The sequence below is a fragment of the Branchiostoma belcheri genome, unplaced genomic scaffold, assembly GCF_001625305.1.
Source record: "Branchiostoma belcheri isolate BF01 breed outbred unplaced genomic scaffold, Haploidv18h27 scaffold52, whole genome shotgun sequence".
In the NCBI taxonomy this organism is placed as follows: Eukaryota; Metazoa; Chordata; class Leptocardii; order Amphioxiformes; family Branchiostomatidae; genus Branchiostoma; species Branchiostoma belcheri.
The window spans coordinates 1,055,642-1,074,923 of record NW_017804154.1 but is presented as its reverse complement, the minus strand read 5'-3'; the positions used below and the strand labels follow the sequence as shown (position 1 = coordinate 1,074,923).

The window sequence follows — 19,282 nt, the reverse complement described above, 5'->3', positions numbered from 1 at the left end:
ACAGGTCCGGACCTGAACCTGTACCTGAACAATTCGACCTAATTTATATGCTCTTCTGAACTCCTTCAATAACAAAAAAAACATAAATAAACTTGATAGTTAAGGTTTATTCTTTGTTTATGGCGAATGCTCAGATAAAATATAGGTGTTTTTGTTTTCATGAACACACTGTCCTTACACAGGGACCCATTGTTAACCAGCTATTTACACATTTGAGGTCACAAATAGGCATAAAATTGGTGTGAAATTGTTTAGGTACAGTACCGGTACTGAGGGATTAGGTATTTTGGACCTGTACCTAATCAATTTTTCCGGTACAGTATCGGTACTGCGTACCGGTACACAGCTCTAGTATTGAGGCTACTTTATGCTTTTATACTGAAAAATGGAGATCCTAATGGAATATAATTATACAATGTAGATGACATGAAACAACAGGGTCTATAAAGGACAGAGAAATTATACTGCAAATAAAACAGTCACTGTGGTATTATTTGTGAACATTGAAGATTAGATGGTCATTTTGTTACCTGCAGTGATGGACTGTGCTGCAGTTAAGTCTCCTGAACTACTCAATCCTCCCTGGAACCTGGAAAGAGAGACTTCTGGATCAAGACAAACAAACAAATGGGGTTCATGCACAAATGAAAATGTGTTGAAAGCCCAGCAGTGAGATGAGATGTAATGGTTGCTTCCTGATGTAACCAACCTTTTGAGGACCTCCTTGAGCTCAGGGACGTTCCTGAGACACTGTACAGTGGCATTCATGTAACAGGTGTTCCCCAGGTTAGTCATACCTGCTGGCAGCTCCATCTGTGTGGGAACATAACACAGGAGGATCTAAGTCTAACATAGGTAGCATATGTACTGTGGAAGACTTAATGTAAACCGTATATAACACGCACGCACACACACATGCACACGTTAAGCCATCATGTACTTCACATGTTAAGTCAAAAGAAATCTATAAAATGTTGCAGGTATCATGATGCATCCATGTACAGCAAAACCTTTTCAATATACATTTTGTACAAGAAAGAATGCTACATCCTTGACTTGCATCATGTGCAGTAAGTCCTCTCTATATATCCTTGAGTACTGAGAAGTTTAAAACTTACAGCTTTGTTGAGTTCGGCTTCTGACATGTCTTCTACAAACTTGGGCCTTTCCACTGGTTCTTGTGGGAGGGCGTCTGCAGTGCCCATCATCATCAGGGTAACACCCTATAGTATAGGACAAATTTACCATTCAGCTACTTACAACACAAGCACAGAATATCAACTTGCAAGTGTGCTTTGTTTCAACTCAACATGTAGCATCACATTAGTGCATGCATTTTGTTTCAAAAGTCAGACATTTTGAATTTAATTGAATACCATGGTGATTCCGTATCATTAAATTTGACTCTTCATGAATAGATAAGACTTCTTAGTTGGATTATTCCTATACAACTGAACACTATGATTTGCATATTTCTGTACTCACATTCTTCAGTCCTTTAAGGGTCTCCCATCCTTCATCCTGGCAGATAAAACAGTGAGAGTGCATGTCTTTAACAATGATGGAAAACATGCGAGTAAAAAAAATCATTTTACACATAATGACATCATTTCCATGAAGTCAGAGGTTAGCTCATAAAGAAGCAGTATGTCATTACACATATACTGTCTTTTGGCTGATCTTATGCATGCTTCTAAAGTGACACCTTATGCAGCCACAATTAAAATCAATCTGTCAATATGAATTTCTTTCTACTATTAACAGGTCTTTCTATAGGACTTTTTTTTGCTATTATCATATTATTAATCACCAGTCTTACTCTATCAATAGCCATTGTCATACATAAAAACCATAATTCTACCTTCAGGGTGGACCCCTTCAGCATGACTTTCTGCCTGTCTGGCTGGACCCCAGACAGGGCAAACAGCTGAGCCTTGAACACCTCTGGAGGCTCATCAGTGTCCAGGTCGATGTCATCAAACTTCTGCTTCTGCCACTTCACTTTCACTGAAAAAGACAAAAGGATGGGAATCTCCATCAATGACTAGTGTTGACTATACCACTTGCTGCTCGGAATTTGATCAAGCCAAAAAATCCTAAATCATAATTTTACAGACCAGAGTAATTCAGGATCGATACTAAGACATTTAAAAATTTAAGAAGAATCAAGAAGAAGAAGAATCAATTCATGATAACTTGAGATTTTCCTGCGCATAGTCAAATCAATGACAGAAAAATATCATTCATTCACCTTTTTATCGAAACTAAATCCTTCGTTTAATTGATAATTTTGATTTTGAGAGGCTTGCCAGAGTATTCACTGACGTTACAGGAGATAATTTTCCTTTTCTCAGTCGCAAGTGCTCCACACAGTTTTCTTTATGCCCCCCTCCCCATACTACACAACATAACGCAACGTGCTTCAAAACTAGGCCAAACACTTCAAATTTCAGCACATAAAATTTCCTCCATTCCTTCGTATTCTTCCCGACAGGACACCCTTCAGCAATTTTTTCAAACACCTCAAAAACCCACCTTTATACACCGGCATGCTGGCTGACTTTTCAAAATTTGCGAAAAATTGAAGTCCCTGCAGCGCATGCACCAAGTGAAGATCACGCTGAATCTCGTGAATCGCGAGATTACGCACCACCCTCAGAATAAGCCACTATTTCATGGGAAGGGACACATTAAACTTGCTGTTTTTGGTCATACACAATATAGAAATTGTTGACATTCTAATGTTTATCGTAATATAGAAATTTATGTGTTTTAGTCTATCCGATTTTACAAGATAAGACGTTTGTAAAGTGTTTTTCTGTTGTAAAAAGGACATCACCTCATAACAAGTGCGACAGTCCGAATCCGAGCGGCCCTTAGTGTTAGTCACGTGATTTTAGGTACACCAAGAAAAATTCAGATCGTGAGGAGGGAAGTCAAGCAGATCCTCAGCGTTTCTAACTCGTTTGTCGCGCCGTTGGTAGCCTTTCAGACCACTTTCACATTCCCAGCCTTACTTTAGATAGAGGAGAGAGTATTTAGCGTAGTTCTAGCGAAAGTTTTGTCCGGAGAAGAGAGAACTGGAACCGGCAAAGTGTGGACGAAGTTGTCAGTGCCCGTCCGCGGTCTCTCGGTCGGACTTGAGTTGAGGAAGACCTGCGTCTCGCAACAGACCGTGACGGAAGTTTGCAGAATATCTTTCATCTGGTAAGTGTCGCTTCGCCCTGTCGTTGTGCTTGTATCTGTACTCTGTTAGTATAAAGCAACGCACATGTCCTCAATCACACCCAAACGTTGTGACCAGGCTTTGTTTACCCGAATACCAGGAAGAATTATTTCCTCCTGACGCCCAAACTCAAATCTCTTTTTTATCCGTCCCTGTCGTGAAGTTTTCCTGCTAACTACTGACAGTGACGAAGTGAATCGTGATCAGAAATCCAGTCTATTAGCGAGGAATACGTGCCATTTCTAGCAGATGGCAAAAGTACTGATTAACTATCGGTGCAGCCTCGCTTGGCATTATTACTAGTCACGTTTTCCGTTCCCAAAGAAACAATAACAGATTGATTCGTTATGCAGACGGTCGACCAGTTGCCCAGTGCCAAATGATGGATTAGGATGTAAGGGAGATGGTCAATCATTATCACAGGGATTAGAACAGTTTACCGCAACTTATGCCATAGTGATAGAGTAGGCTGGATAAAATTCATTGTGCACCTCTGCATAAATTTTACTCATGTGTGACCGAAATTCCATGTACGTTACGCATATGCACATGTTGAAACTGAGTTGTGCTCATAATTGAAACCACAAATTATAGTACTGTATTTTGTAGTTGACCATAGCAGGGAAGTGTATCAGATGTGGCATACAGTAGTCATGGACATATGCAAACAAACATGTTTGTTGTGGACCGTACTAGTATTTTATTGCTTGTCAAAATTTCACAATTTGTCAATATTGATGATAAATGCACTTTTCATACATATATGATATGTTTGATTTTAAAGGGCCAACTGAATGGGAATTCCAAACCACCACCACTGTGCCCCTACCACCCCTACATATCTCATATTCCAGTATACAACATAAGCTGATGATGGCCACCCTCCCAATATCCTGTTGCTTCTCCCTGCCTTATCTGTTATCAGTTCCCTTATCACATTAGCCTGTCCATCAACATTTTTTCCTAATTTCAACAATACATCATCATGATCGAGACAAGCCTGTTGAATTCACATTCCTGCAACCCTGCATGGTCAAAGCAAACTTGTAGTATGGCACAATCAGAAGGAAATTCAGCATCTGAATTTCAGGATTCATATTTTGAACAGTACTGATTTTGATAAGATCTTTGTGTAATAGAATGAATGATGGCTTCTTACTATTGTATCCGTATGTAGGGCTTGAAATTCATTTTTTGGGAATAAAAGCACAGCTCCAATTTTGGGAGCATCCAAGTGCTCACTAGGCAGCAGCGGTGTCAGTAGATATCTGTCCCAAATCCCTTAATGAAGGTTACAGTGGTGAAATGATGCCACGTCTGCAGCATAGGTGGGGCCTGGTATTGTACTTCCGATGGAAGCCTAACAACAGTGGTGCGGTGATTACATTTGTTTCCCAATGGTTATCTGCTCATTAAGAGTGAATGTTCGAAGGTTTGAAACAACTGACAAAATGTTGATCTAGTTCAATGTGTTGGTAGTTTTGTCTTTGAATATCAACTCTACATGGATCTGTACCAGTATTTCATCTTTTACATGTAACACTAATTTTCCAATACACTGTCACATATTGGCATTGTGGCATTGGCACTGAAAAGCAGTTCCATATGAAGGGCGTTACCGCCCATATACATGTGTCTGTCTGTGCGGTTTGGCATAACACAGGTGAACTCATCAACCTGATAGATGTAGCTTAGTAAGCACGCAAACATACAGACCTCATTGTCCTTTGCTCATAGTATAAACACCTTAAGTAATCCCTGTGTTTTTGTGGTAGTATTTGATATTCAATACAGATTTAATCTGAGGTCAGAGTATACATGGTTGCTCAAATGTACATTAATTTGTATGTGACAGAAGATCTGTAATGCTATTAATATAAATTTCTCCAGATGTTTCTCCCAGCTGTCATTCATATCTACATTTAACCCAGTTCCTCCCCACCTCCATGAGGTATGGTGTTTTTGAGGAGGGGTCTGAAAATTGAAAAAAGAAAACTGCACCAGCAGGTGTCGTGACATGACATTTGAACAAGGAAATTGGTAGAAAAAACAACATGGCAGGAGAAAAGAAATAGCCAATTAGAGTTTTAGGCAGTCAGACTGGTCAAAAGAAAATGGCTCAAAAGGAAAAATTGTAACATAATATTACACCATAAGACTGGCTGTTGTATACAGTTAAATGATTATGATTTGTATAAGAGGGACTTTGTGCCTTGGTACAGGGGATTATCTCTCTTGAGCTAAGTATTATATTGCATAAGAGTTGGCTGTAACTTGTTCTAAGAGGACACTCATTCATTGGTTGGATGGTAATGAAAGCTCTTTTATTTTGTATCCAGTGAATAGGAAGGGGGCAGGTGCCTTGCCACTGTGGACTTGCTTTTGTTTGGTGAAGTTAATGAATCTCAAATTAACACCTTAACGGGGACACCAAGAGTTATTGACAGAGTAATGAAGAACAAGGTAGAGTATCAACACTGGCAATGTCAGCCACCATGCTATGGCACTAGAATCTGATCTCTTCTCTGGACAGTAGTCTGATTTGGGCCAGTGATCGGAAAGAAATCTGATATTTTAGAGTGCATACCATCATGGCAACAGCTTTTATGTCAAGAAAAAGTGTGGAAGGTGCCAATCAGCCAATGTGATGTCTGTAATATATCACATTGGGCTATGTTGTATCTAGTATTATGGACTTACAAGAGAATCATAGCTGAAGAAATATGTTTTGTGTTTTGACATTCTATCATTCAAACATCTTTAAACTGCACTGGTTGATTTCTGTCCTCTGCCTTCTTTTTCTGCTGACTGAGTTTTCTCATTACTCTGCTTATATTAAATTCATTCTCTTCATTCATCATTTTTAAATCTTTCCCGTTGTCTGCCTTTATCAATGTACCATATGTACTGTGTTATAGACAAAACTTATTTAAATAATTTATCTCATTTTTTTAACTAGATCTATCATAATACTGTAATCAATTTTTCTCATTAGATGTCTATATATCAGTAATCTAATGGTTCCAGTATGTTCTGGGATAATCTAATTTGAGAATCTAAAAATGTGACATAAGCTGAGGCATGAATGATTTTAGACCCAATCCATCATCATGTGACATTCATTTGGCGCCCATTATTTTGGCACTAAGGTCTAGGAAAATCAGTACTGTGTTTCCAATTAGTGTGCTGAAAAAATGGGTCAGTAGGTATAAAGGGCTTTTCAACACAAATTGTTCCAACAAGTACAGTTTATCTATGTATAACTCAGGGTATAACTGACTTTGTACGAACTACAAATGCAATTTCTTGGCAGAAACATGACATTTTTTCCTAGACCCTACACGCTATAGTCAGTAGTTCTGTCTGTCTGTAGCTCATTTTCCCAGAGAGACCCAGGGGACAATTTAACCCAGTTGTGTGTATTGTCAGTAATGAGGAAGCTCTATGTGGATGTCTCACTCTCAGGGACATGTTCTGTATGAGTTGACTGATGAGATATGTGCAGAGTCAACAATGTGTAAACCTGTTCACAGGTACAGATTGGTTTGGGAAGGTTGTAAGGGATGACCTTGCAGGCATGGTATCACTGTAGGTCTCCTGCGTGTGCTTAATTGCTTTACATACTTGCCATACTCTGCAAGTGGCTATCAATAATAATTTACATATCATACACACAAATGATGAGGCAAGGTAGTGGTCCATCATGTTGCCAAAAGGTCTTTTAGGTGTTGTCTGTGAATGAAGTTGCCTTCAATATGTCATACATATGCATGTAATAGATAGATCTAGGAGTAAGACTAAGAGATAAAATTGTATCTTTATATAAATTAGAGTTTAGGTGTCTAATCCATCTGTACATGTAGGAATCAAACTCTTCTGCATTGGTCAGAAACCTCACTGAGCAGTGAAATTAACTAGTATCCTTATATCCTGGAGCTAAGTTAGATTTCTATAGTCAAGCAATGTGCGATGCAGTAGGCTGGGCTGGGTTGGGTTGGGTTGGGCTGTATTTATATTTCATTTCATCATAGGAAGTTTTTATATAAAAAAGTATTGTTACAAAAAAAGAAGAAGAAGAAAAAGTTTGCTGGAACTGTTGAAATAGATTGTAAAAGTAATCAGTTTGATCTTGGTAAGTTTAATGTAAATAATAACAAATCCCCAAAATACTGAGTACATATTGAGTGGCCACTGTGCACAGGTGACCACTAGACGGATAATGCTCATCAGACCTAGATCAATAAGTGAAAGTGACTTGTAGTGACCACCAATGGATCTGTGATGCTGGTGCCAATTGAATGGAGGGATTTAAGGGACTGAAGAAATATGAGCACAGTGGCCAGGTGACTGCCATTACAGTTTTGACTAATAGCTCAGACGTGCACATAATGACACTTTCCTATGAATGAAGGTGGTAGAACGTAGAAGGTGTTTTTAGCAGATTAAAATAACAATAGTATATGGAACAAAGGCCAGATGTCATGTCTGGAGGGTACAGGTCATACCGGGGTGAGATGTACAACATGTATGTATACATTGTATGTCCACATATTCTGAAAAAATAAAATGGTGTGTAAACAGCTACTGATCCAAGAAAGATGAAAAGCATCCATGTTTGATTAAGATTGCTTGTGTGAAAGTCAAGGTATGTATGTTGAACTAGCCTGGCTACCAAATAAATTTTAGCTCCTCTCTGCAAATAGCGTAGAGGATGTAGGACTTGGGAGCTATACTACTAGGTTTGGTAACCAGGCTAATGTTGAACTTGAAGTAAAGTTGCTGCCATTAAAAAGTAATTAAATAAAGAAGCAAAGACAGACTCTGACTGTCTGAGAGATAATGATGGCATAGTCAATGCATATGTAGGCACAAAATGGGTTTAAAAATAATAAGATATGATGCCACCATTTGATGCTACAAATACACGAACGTTATGTTTCCCCAATGTCCTTGGTTTCCCCAATGACTGATCAAAGTACCCATAGCATCTCGTATTGCCATTTCCTGACTACACTGAATAGTGATGTGTTGCCAAGAATCAGTTTCTGTTGTGGTAACGTAATGATATTATGGACACATTGCCATGGCAACTATCAAAATGCCATTGATGTTGTATAGGTCCACCATGGTTGTCATGGCAACTTGGAAAAAGAGCAGCTGAAGGCAGATGTCCATTTTGGTTTGAACAGGGCTGCTGTAAATTTGAATATAAATAAAATTGATGTTGATGGTTTGAGGCAGCAATATGAGATGATTAGATAGCCTTGGCTTACAAGTGCAGGGAGCTTAATGTCAGGCTTGTCTGCGGCTAGTATTTGATCTTTTATCTTGGCTGAAAGGCCAAAGATTTTGCCGTCCTGCCTTCCAAATTCCACTTGACAGGAAGGTGAGATGATGCATGGATGTAATAACAGGACTTGTACATGAGAAGGAAGCCGGAAACACTGCCTAAATTGGGTTCCAGACAGGTTTTATGTGATGTCTGTTATCTATTGCAGTTTTTGACATTAGTCATCTAATACCAAGAATATGTCATCTATAATATTGTGCCTAGTGTAAGCACTGAGCTCCCTAAAATCAGGGATAGGGCCATTGTATCAACAATTATCTATGTGTATGCAGGTACAATGTACATGTACTACTTTCTATCACAACTAACAAAAGTGTCCAACTTGTTATACTTGTCCAACTGTAACCAGTAATAAAGAAGCCTTTTCTTTCTCAGGTTTTCTGCATTGACTTGAAATTTGTCCTGTAATGGCCGTTTACCCACTCAGCAAGACTGTTTGCCCTTCATTAAACATTAATGACACTTGGCAGTTTCTCAGCAATTTTATATCCTTCTTTGAGCAGTTGAATGTGATTCTCAATCTCCATTCTAATTTCTAATACAAATTTCTAATTTACATTCATTGAAAAGTGATTATTAAGCATAACATGTACTTAAGAATCGTGACGGTCTGTAGTAACTGCCCGTCCATATATGTATAGACTACTGGTAGATTTTTTACAACTGTAGTCTTCCTGGGCAGTTTTGATTTTTTTTACTATGTTATAATAATATTTCAGATATCTGGCAACTCAAGCCAAACTTATGAGTTGTAATTTATGATACTCAGGTATGTACATGTAGCTTAAGACTGCAGGTAGTTGTTAACTTGTAGTTGTTGTTGTTTCTCCAGCTATGAGACGTGCAGCCTGAAGTCTTGGATCGTGGTGCAGTCGTGAGGTCAGCAGCCATGCGGGAGGAGGATGTAGAGACAGCCATCAAGGTTGTCGTGGTCGGCAATGGTGCCGTGGGGAAGTCCAGCATGATCCAGCGCTACTGTAAAGGCATCTTCACCAAGGACTACAAGAAAACAATCGGGGTGGACTTCCTAGAAAGACAAATAGAGTAAGATCTTTGGAATATTTGTTGATGTGATCTTTGTGGTTGATAGTTAAAGAAGCAGATGAATCGTTAAAAAATCACACACTGTAGTGCACTACATAGCTGTAACAGTTGGTTATAGGTATGTGATGGTGCAAATGATTGATTGAGTCAGTAAGCCAGGACAAGTAAATGAATACGCATGAAGAATTTAGCTTGGTCAGTCATTAGTGCTGGACTTCAGTCCTTCCACTGTTTGCTTGATTGGGTCTAGATTACTTGCATATTTCTTCCTTTATGACTAATATAATCTCATAGCCAAAGGCATAGGCATATCAGTGATAATTACAATATGTAAAATTGCATATCTATCTGTAAATTTTTCATTATAAGTTAGACAGGTCTTTTTTCCTGTTTACTAGTACTACCTGAACTCCTTAATAATAATATATACATGTATACACTAGAAGATTTTCTGAACTGCTGGTACAATGTAGATGTATAGTATTTGCCTGTAATTGAATTTCCTACGCAACTTTACCCAGCTGTTTTCCAAAGTGACTAGGTATGTATCAAGCATAGTTTGTGTAACAACATTCTCAGGTATCCAGGTAGCAGGGTTCACAGTGCTATGTGACCTGTGTGATCACGGTTCAGTAACACCTGCTGTATTCTCACTGCTGGAAGATAGCTGCAACCACAGGGATGCTTTTCCATTTGAATGGTGCTTCCAGACATCCACAGCACAAAATTGCAAGCTGCTAGAATTTTAATGATACATGCTTTACAAAATTGGTGGAACAAAATTTTAATGATCTTAATGCTGGCAAGTAACGTGATACGTTTTTCAGCAAAATATTTTCTCTGGACTAACAGCAATGCAAAATTGTCAACATTCTTTGATTGAAGTATGCACATAGAAAATGCAGTGTATAAAGCATAATAGAATATTGTAACACAGGTAATATGGGGTGTTGTAAACATAATTAACCAAAACATTTGTTACACTGAACATAAAAAGAAAGCTAAATACATGTACATGTTGTTACATGTATATTGTGTTCTGGCCAGCAACTCATCATTTCTCTAGACTGTATATGATATTTATTTCATTTTCTTCCAAAGTAAAAAGACAAATTCGCTGTATAAACAGATGGCACTAGCATCCAGTCTTGTCAAAATACATACATACATAATGGGACAATATTAGAGCCTAAGTTAGAGGAAAAGAACAAAAATAGAGGCATTTTTACTTTATGTTCTGTTCATAGCATGTTTGTCTTGACTTTTCAGAGTGAACAATGAAGACATCCGGTTAATGCTGTGGGACACAGCTGGTCAGGAAGAGTTTGATGCTATCACTAAAGCATATTACAGAGGTGAGACATTTGTGTATATCATCTATGTTATACAGATTTGATTTACTGTAAATGCATTTGATTTCATCGTGGTATTATTTTTGCATTTTTTGTGATGTCCTATTTATGTGAAATCATGACACCTCATATATAAAGACTTCTTTCAACTAGGAAAACCTCCAGGAAAACCTCCCTTTTCTGCAAACCTTGAAATAAAACCACTGCAAAAGTAGATCCATTTATAGTATATCTTATGTTTACACTACGCCTAATATTTGTCATGTATACTGTTTTCATGTATACATGGACCATGTTCAAGAGAAAAAACAATAAATTGGCTTGTTTGATAGAAACAATGTCATATATTATTGGTTTGGAATGCATTTTTGCCACTTAGAAAATATTGCAGCCAAGGCTGTAGCCATGGCATTAAAAAGGGGATTACTAGAAAAGCTTCCAAAGTCTGGGTGTGCCATTGGTTAGAGAACCTGATTAGAATACTGAAAGAGTCAGGGCCCTGCAGCATCAAAGGAATTCTGGGAGCAAACCCAAACCTTTTGAAGTGTGTTGACCCTGTCATGAAATCCCTCTGGTCCTCCTCTTGTCCACACCTGCCCAGGTAAACAAAGCACAGGTCCTGCAGGGTAAGTAGCTGGTCTCTCCAAGTATGTTCCTGTGTACACTGCTTACATTAGGAAACACCAATTTATTTTTCCTTGGTTTTTGGATATTCGAATCTGAAGTAAGATTTTCGAAAGATGGACGAGGTAGAAAACAGAGGACTGAGAGAAAAACGTAAATCTGACCAAGTGACCATGCTTACTGTCAAAAACTGTATGCACTGTACTAAAGTTCAGGCATTTCCCAAGACTGTATTTTCATGTCATTCTTCCACAGTTCCAGTTTAGTTTTTTACAGTCAAGAACCAACAAATTTAATTGATTTGGCCTAATATTTTCAATAGCGAACCAGAGTAGGATATGAAATTAAATTTGCTAGAATTGTGAATATTCAAAATGTATTCATTTGGCAAGAGGCTGAGCTCATGTATTAAGAATAAAAATGAAGGTACAGACATGTCTTTGCTAAATCAGCCCTCATTATTGTTGTTATTGCCAAGTTGAACAATGTAAACAAGTCAAGCATGAAGTGTAGAGTGAAGCTATGTTGTATCAACAGTCGTTGCTAGGAGAAAGGCATGTTGTTTGAATACTAATATGTTCAGCAACAGAAGAATTTGCCTCAGGCAGTTTAAAGTTTATCAGGTCACTGCAAACCCTGTTAACCTTCTACCTCCTACCTAACCCCATAAAATACAAATTTGGCACCAAATGGCCACCTTAGCAGGCCTAAGGTTAAATTACTTACTCTCACCACTGTGTCTGCTTTGAGTAACATCAAAATCACCCAAATTCATATGTACAGTCAAAATAAGACATGTTATATTCCCATCACTTAGCTTGTCGCTTATTTACGAGGCCGAGCAGGCTAGCACAACCGTCTGTAAATATTTTATGAAGGTCTGCTGTCTACTGCAGGCCCTGAGTGAATATGACTTAAGAGGCCGTGGGTGTCATAAAATTTCATCAGAGGCCCTTAACCTTCGGCTTCCTGAATTATTTGTGAGCCAATAAAATCATGTTACACACACGAGTGGAACACCAGACACTACTGCTTCTGTAAGCACATTGCAAGAGAGAGAAAAAGCAATAATTCTTTCTTTGCATCCTGCACTGATTTTTCTTTTCATTCCAGAATTTTGAGCCTCTGAGAGCTTTTGCAAACAAACCACCAAACATGGTGTGAAAATCAGTGTGCATTACTTGAACATTTACAAAAGAATTACAAACTTTCCCCCTCTTCTAACAGATAACAGTTTGGTTACTTCTATAGGTTCTCCTACTTAAACCTTAAGGGGCCCATTGACCCATTCACAACTTAACACAGCCTGTATACACATCTGAGGGCTTTGGTACAAATGACCCTGTGTGGTAAGAAGGCCTCTCTGTACATGAAACATCAAGAAACTCAAGCTCATGTCAATCAGAAAAGTTTGAACATTCAAGTAACCTCTTAAAAACACAGTATTTTAATTCCTCAGCCAGATAGATCTGTCCTAGGCCTCTTTAATTTTTAAAGGAGGGTTTTGTTCTGTATGTGCGGCCAGTGGAAATGGTGGGGAATGTCTTGTTGGTTTTCATGCTAGTACATAGTGTAAGAGAACAAACCATTATACAAAGTTGGAAATCCAATTATTTTTCCAATCTATTGCAGAAGGTGTAACCATGATCACATTTTTGTAGATTTGAAATGTCTTTTTTCATTGCGATTAGTTGTGCCCTTCTACATGTACATGTTTGCAGGGTACCTCAGATTGAAGGACTTCTGTGGTGTACAAAAGGCCTCCTGAGCAAACTGTAAATAACTTCACACCTAAATTTCCACCAAGGCCTGATGAAAAGGACTTATACAGTTGCCAATAGGTAGAGGTCAAAGGTCTGGCAAAATCTGGGAGGGAGCCAGCAGGAATTAAAAGGTTGACATGTGGGAAGACAAGGATTGCATTCTTCCAGGAAGTCTGAAATTTCTGATTTTTCCCCCTCTTCCTCAGGTGCTCAGGCATGTGTGCTAGTCTTCTCCACAACAGACCGCCAGTCCTTCGAGGCGATAGAGTCCTGGAAGGGGAAGGTAGAGGACGAGTGTGGCGACATCCCTACGGTTCTTGTACAGAACAAGATCGACCTGCTAGAGGATGCCAAAGTAGAGACGTAAGTAGGATTGGCTGTTAGATGTAAGGCTGGTTTAATTTTAGAAATGTCAGGGCTCACTAGACCATGCAGATTTGGACACGGGGCTGTTTAGCTAGCCAGTATGCCAGCTTTTTTCTAGCTTTACTTTAGTATGCTCTATCTGTCACTTCCCTGCCAAAAGGACCGGACCAGACAGATAGAATACATGTATGTACAAGACTCTAATTTTTGGAAGGGAAGTGACCAAGAGATCATACTAAAACTAACAAGGCTGGTATCCATGCTACTGTTTAGTATTTAGCAAGATGTACACTCTAGTTCTGTTGACCACGTTGAGAATCTACAATGAAATGTTTTGAGAATTATTATGAATCATGGTTGTGATTATTGCAAATTTTGAGATGATACAGTTTAGCTGGAGGTGACGTGTGTTTGTTTATTTCTTGCAGGGAAGAAGCAGACACCTTAGCAAAAAAGCTCAAACTTAGGTTTTACCGGACATCTGTCAAGGATAATCTTAATGTTGACGACGGTAAGTAAGACGATATTGCAGATTAAATGGGACAGAAATTGGTGCTTGTCTACAAATGTTGACAGTCATTTACTGCTTACCTCTTGTCTGTTCCAATATTGCTTTACAACCATGTTATCTCATATCTTGTCTCAAGAGGCAGTAGAGGCTGGTTTTCTGGGCTGAATATACTACATTGTAGACTGAACACTTGATAAGGACTAATTCAACAACTAATTGTTGTTTGATAACAATTTAAGGAAAACACAGTGGTAACAATGTGATAGCAGACAAACAGAAGAACACACAGTAATATTGCCCAGTTGAAATACTTAACAGGTGACAACAGTTGATCATCGTAGATCCCTCTTGTCAGGAAGATGTAACAGGGCATCAGAAGATCAGTACTTCTCAGTCTTGAAAAGCGACACAGTTCTGTGCTGAATGGCTGAGTCCATGTCAATGTTTCTGCATCCTTTTTCCAGTATTCAGGTATCTGGCTGACAAGTACCTGGAGAGGGTCCAGGCCATGGTGGAGGAGGAGCCACAGACCAACCAGCCCAAGATCGGTACGTCCTGAACATTGGAGGGGTGAGGGTGGTGGGGGTGGGGGTTGTGGGGTGGGGGGAGAAAGTAATGTATGAGTTGAAGTGTTTTGCAGGGAAAGGCAGACAAGAGGAGGAAATTGGGTGTGGGAAGAAGAGATTGGGAAAGGGGGAAAGACAGTGGTCACTTTATGTTTGGAAGTCTTGAAAGATGGAAGTTTAGAAATTTAATATTAATACATGTACATATACATTGTAACCATAGATCAGTGCAGACTCTGACCCTCAGACATGAAGATGGGATTAAGTACAAGATTAACTTCAAATATCTGTTTAATCAAAAAAATAATGACTATGAAGAAGGGAAGGAAAGGGGGTACACTGAAAATATACATGTATGTACATGTTAAGGGAATCAAAGAGAGCTAGGAAGTGAGAAGAGAGTAAGGAGGACAAGACAGGACTGGAGGAAAGGAAGTACATGTAGATGTTTTATATCATTTTGTTGCAAAAAAATGATAGATTATTGTATCCGCATCCTCTTCCATCCCTTCAATCCCACAGGCATGTTCAACACTGTGACTAGCAATGCCAACTCCTCAACAAAGAAGAAGGAGGACAATGGGACCATCCAGCTGTCGGGCCCCAACAAGCGCAGAACCCACGGGAAGAAGAACCCCCTCTCCATGCTGGGGAAGTGCCAGCTGTTGTGATGCCCTGTACCCCCCTCCCACACACAGGCCCGTCATATTCAATGCTGCATTCAGATCAGATAATTGGATAATTGGATTCTTATTTTCCAGAGAGACCTCTGTGTACAAAATATATCCAAGAATATTGGGCTCCTAAAAGGCTTCTCAAGGAACAAGGCTGCAACATTTGCATACCAAGCTTTTGTACATGTGCTGTAAGCTTAATACTAGTTGCTGTGAGAGTTTTTGTGAGGACCTTTTATTATGCAACTATAAAACAAAAGTGCAGTTGTCCCACATTTTGTACAATGTACTTATTATACAGTCATCTTGTAATGTCTAATTCTTTGATTACATTCATAAAAACAGTTATTTTTTATTTGAATTGATTGTACATTCCACATGAATGAAAAGTCAGTAGTTATTCAGGTGTAAATCAGACTTTGAAGCTGTGTTCAAGCAGCATTGGGACCAGTTAAGTTTGTACGTTAGGTTTATTGTATGAACAAAAGTGACTTTAGGATGTGTTGAGAGAAGCCTTACCAGTCTGGTACAGGTGATTTCATGGTGGACCCAGATACTGCAGTACAAGAACCACACCTATCTCTCCACATCTTTCCCAGTTATTATGGTGGCATGATGGACAGAAAGGTAGACCCATTTGAGCCTTGAGATCAATAACATGAAACAACAGGCCCCCAAACAATAACAAAACAAAACAATGTTTTGAGAGATTATCCTCAATAACTAACCTATGACGTCGTGACTTTTATCAAGCTGATAGGAAGATGGAAAATTCTAAAAGTCTTCTTTTTGTTTGAAGTAACTATACTGAGGAAAATTTTAGGACCAAATGATGCACTTTCTTAACCAGATGAATTTTCAAATTATGCATTTGCATTGATACATGTAGTTCCAAATGGAGACATTCCACTAATGGCAAATTTCTGGTGATTTTCAAAACACATGACCCTGGTTGTAGTGGGGGTATTTTGATTGGCAGTTTTGTTTTCTTGTTCATGAATACACAGTGTTGAAAAATGGCAGGTAAGCCTGACACTTTGTGGTCCTTTCCGTCCAAGTGTTTACATAAATTTTTTTCCAAGCAGTTTGCCAATTTCACGGGATTTATTAAGTACCAATTCTGTCATAACAAAGAAAGAGTGCTTTGGAGTATCACACTATATGGTACAAATTATTGCAGTTTTACAAAAAGCACATCAAGTTTGGACTATTCCACATCACATTTTAGGGTAAGGTGGAAACAAAGTCTTAAGAAGGACTCTGGGTTGTTGGCCTGTCCCTGGGACCATTTTTGTCCAAAGTGTAAATGTTAAAAAAATGAATGCAACATCCTTGACAATGAGATTGTAAAACATGAGGTTTCTCACAAGGAGGGATATAGATAGTAAGGAGAAGAGAAATCTTCCTTTCTTGTGTAAAGATGATATTTTGATATGCTGTATGTATGTGGTGACTGATTGATTACTAATGAACCCTAGGTAGACAAGGCCACTTGTGTTAGGATGGTTGGCTGCATTTGTCAGTGTTAATCCCATATGAGGGTGGTATGGGGGGGGATGGTAAGTTGGCACTCAGGAGATCCAGTTTTGTCACAGTTTCCTTTACTTCTCGGCGACAACTTGTGAAGTCATTTACTGGTTATGGAAATATATCGTTCTTTTCACCTTATGACCATATATACATGATCATGAAAAGTTTTATGAAGCAAGCTTATCCAATCTCCACTCCCTGTATGGATTACACTGACAGATCCCCCTAGAAAAACAGCTGTGTTTTTAAAAGTTTAAATGTGTAAACATTTGTTTTTAGAATGTTTGCATTATTTTGTAACTAATTCATGGGATGATACTGATGTATGTACAACTACATTTTAGGTGGCCACTAAAAAGTGCTACAGGACCTTTGTAAGATGTCACATTGGGTTGAAGCTACAGTCATAGTATTTGTGATATACCTTTGCCTGAGTTAAAACAGTGAAAGTTGTTCCTGAATATCAAAGCTTTAATTTTCATATTGGCTCATCAAAAATAAAAAAGATAATGCAAGGACACCAAAGAGGATGCTATGGGATGTGTTTTTTTTTATTTTGAGATATAAATTCTATTAAGATAATGGTCCACATAATCTTACATCCCAACCAAGGACTACCAGGTATTCTGACTACCTGGTATTCTCAATTCTGCTACTAGTATATAGACTATTAAAAAAGTTAAATGAAAAAAAGACCATACCCTTCAATGTGAGGATAACTTCTTTCAAACCAATGTGCTGAATTTCTTTGTTGGTCAATGCCTCATTTTCTCTGACAGCCCAAAGTGACATGACTAACTCTTGGAAGTATGAAAAAAATGATTTAAGATCCATGAAATGTATCAGAAACTTCATGTGTGTTGAAATGATAACTAAGAGAGCAGGGCATTGATACCTTATCAGGAAGAAGTGTGGTCTCCACCTGTGCCATGTTAAGTGACCTGGCTTCAGCTATGTACATGTAGATAGGAACTGTCATTGATTTTACTATTTTTGCAGTGTCATCTATAGGTATTTTACTCTACTGCTGCTATTTAACTTTACATCCCTGTACTAATTGTACCAGTATAAGGACTTGGTTCTGTATGTTAGTCCTTTATGCAATGTTCTTCAAGTCCTGTCTGTCTGTGTCGAGGTGGTGATTTTTTAAAGACCTTTGCCCTGTATAATGTTAGCCATGTACTTTACATCTGAAATTCCATGTTATTTTACTAGGGCTAGTTTTAAGTCCAGGTACTCTGTGTTAAGAGAGTAGCACAGGCTTTGGCAATGTTATGGATTTAAGAACCTAGGAGAAAAGAAGCCATGACTTTTTTGATCAAGTACAAAAATGTACATCACATCGGAGACTAGGACTTTATGCACATGGTCTAATGTGTTGATTTGTTTGTAAGATGTGATGAGACTTAAAAGTGCACCAACTGTACTTGACCAACTGCTCAGCCCTCAATTGATTTTCTAACCACCTCTTTCATGCTTCTCTGAAATTGTACCAACACAATGTTTCCTGTATATGTATGTTATGCCCATTTTATGTCATGCATGCAGCCATTTAAATGCATTCGTATTTCTGCAGATTTTGGTTCAAGACTTAACAAACACAAGGCCTATTTAGTTGCTGTAGAATTGTAAATTTCCAGCTTGGAAATGTTCTTGTAATATAATAACTTCCTGTGCACAACATGCATACATCATATATGAACCAGTGCTTCTTAATTTGATATAGTATGTGACTGGCTCTCTGGAGCCACTTGTTTGTAATTAAAGAACCACCTGATCATTAGGACACATGAATACCACCTGTTTGAAACAAATATATAGATTTCTTATGTTTTGCAATGGACATGCCCACATTATATCTACATGTATGCTGATGAACTGAGTGTGCTTTGCATTAATTTCTGGCCTCCATCATTATGCAAGAAATACCATAACGTTATACGTATGGTATACATATTTCAGAGTGTATTTAATATCTGTGCTGTCTGATCAGAGAAAAGTACAAGGTTGAATTACTGCACATCACACAATGGATTACAGCTCATTTGATTGTGTGAAATACATGTAACTTACCATGTTTGCACCATCAGTCAAAATCTGAACTCTGAATATAACGTTAAATTCTACAGGCAAGATTGTAACAGTGAGTGGGGGGTTTATCGCTGTTTCCACGTCGCTGCCGAATCTCTGCAGCTTTCTTAATTACATGTACTAGTAAACGGTCTAAACTTAATGTTTTGATGAACCATGGAGGTAGAAGAGTTGGATGAGCCAAG

General features: G+C 38.4%; 2 protein-coding genes across 2 annotated transcripts in view; one reads left to right on the top strand and one right to left on the bottom strand.

Moving 5' to 3' along the window:
* Positions 1-2,630, bottom strand: part of LOC109480662 (ubiquitin carboxyl-terminal hydrolase 14-like) — a 13,801-nt gene extending 11,171 nt beyond the window's left edge. The window contains exons 1-6 of the mRNA XM_019782891.1: positions 2,536-2,630; positions 1,862-2,007; positions 1,486-1,521; positions 1,119-1,223; positions 710-813; positions 531-589 (exon numbers count right to left, since the gene is read on the bottom strand). Of these exons, the coding sequence (XP_019638450.1) occupies positions 531-589; positions 710-813; positions 1,119-1,223; positions 1,486-1,521; positions 1,862-2,007; positions 2,536-2,551 (466 nt within the window). The 5' untranslated portion in view covers positions 2,552-2,630. The remainder of the gene's footprint in view (positions 1-530; positions 590-709; positions 814-1,118; positions 1,224-1,485; positions 1,522-1,861; positions 2,008-2,535) is intronic.
* Positions 2,631-2,882: 252 nt separating this feature from the next.
* LOC109480712 (ras-related protein Rab-23-like) lies at positions 2,883-18,881 on the top strand. Its single transcript, XM_019782948.1, has 7 exons — positions 2,883-3,207; positions 9,409-9,620; positions 10,890-10,975; positions 13,566-13,722; positions 14,154-14,236; positions 14,701-14,784; positions 15,325-18,881. The coding sequence occupies exons 2-7, from the start codon at positions 9,466-9,468 to the stop codon at positions 15,471-15,473; spliced, it is 714 nt and encodes a 237-aa protein (XP_019638507.1). The 5' UTR covers positions 2,883-3,207; positions 9,409-9,465; the 3' UTR covers positions 15,474-18,881.
* The last annotated feature ends 401 nt before the right edge of the window (positions 18,882-19,282 follow it).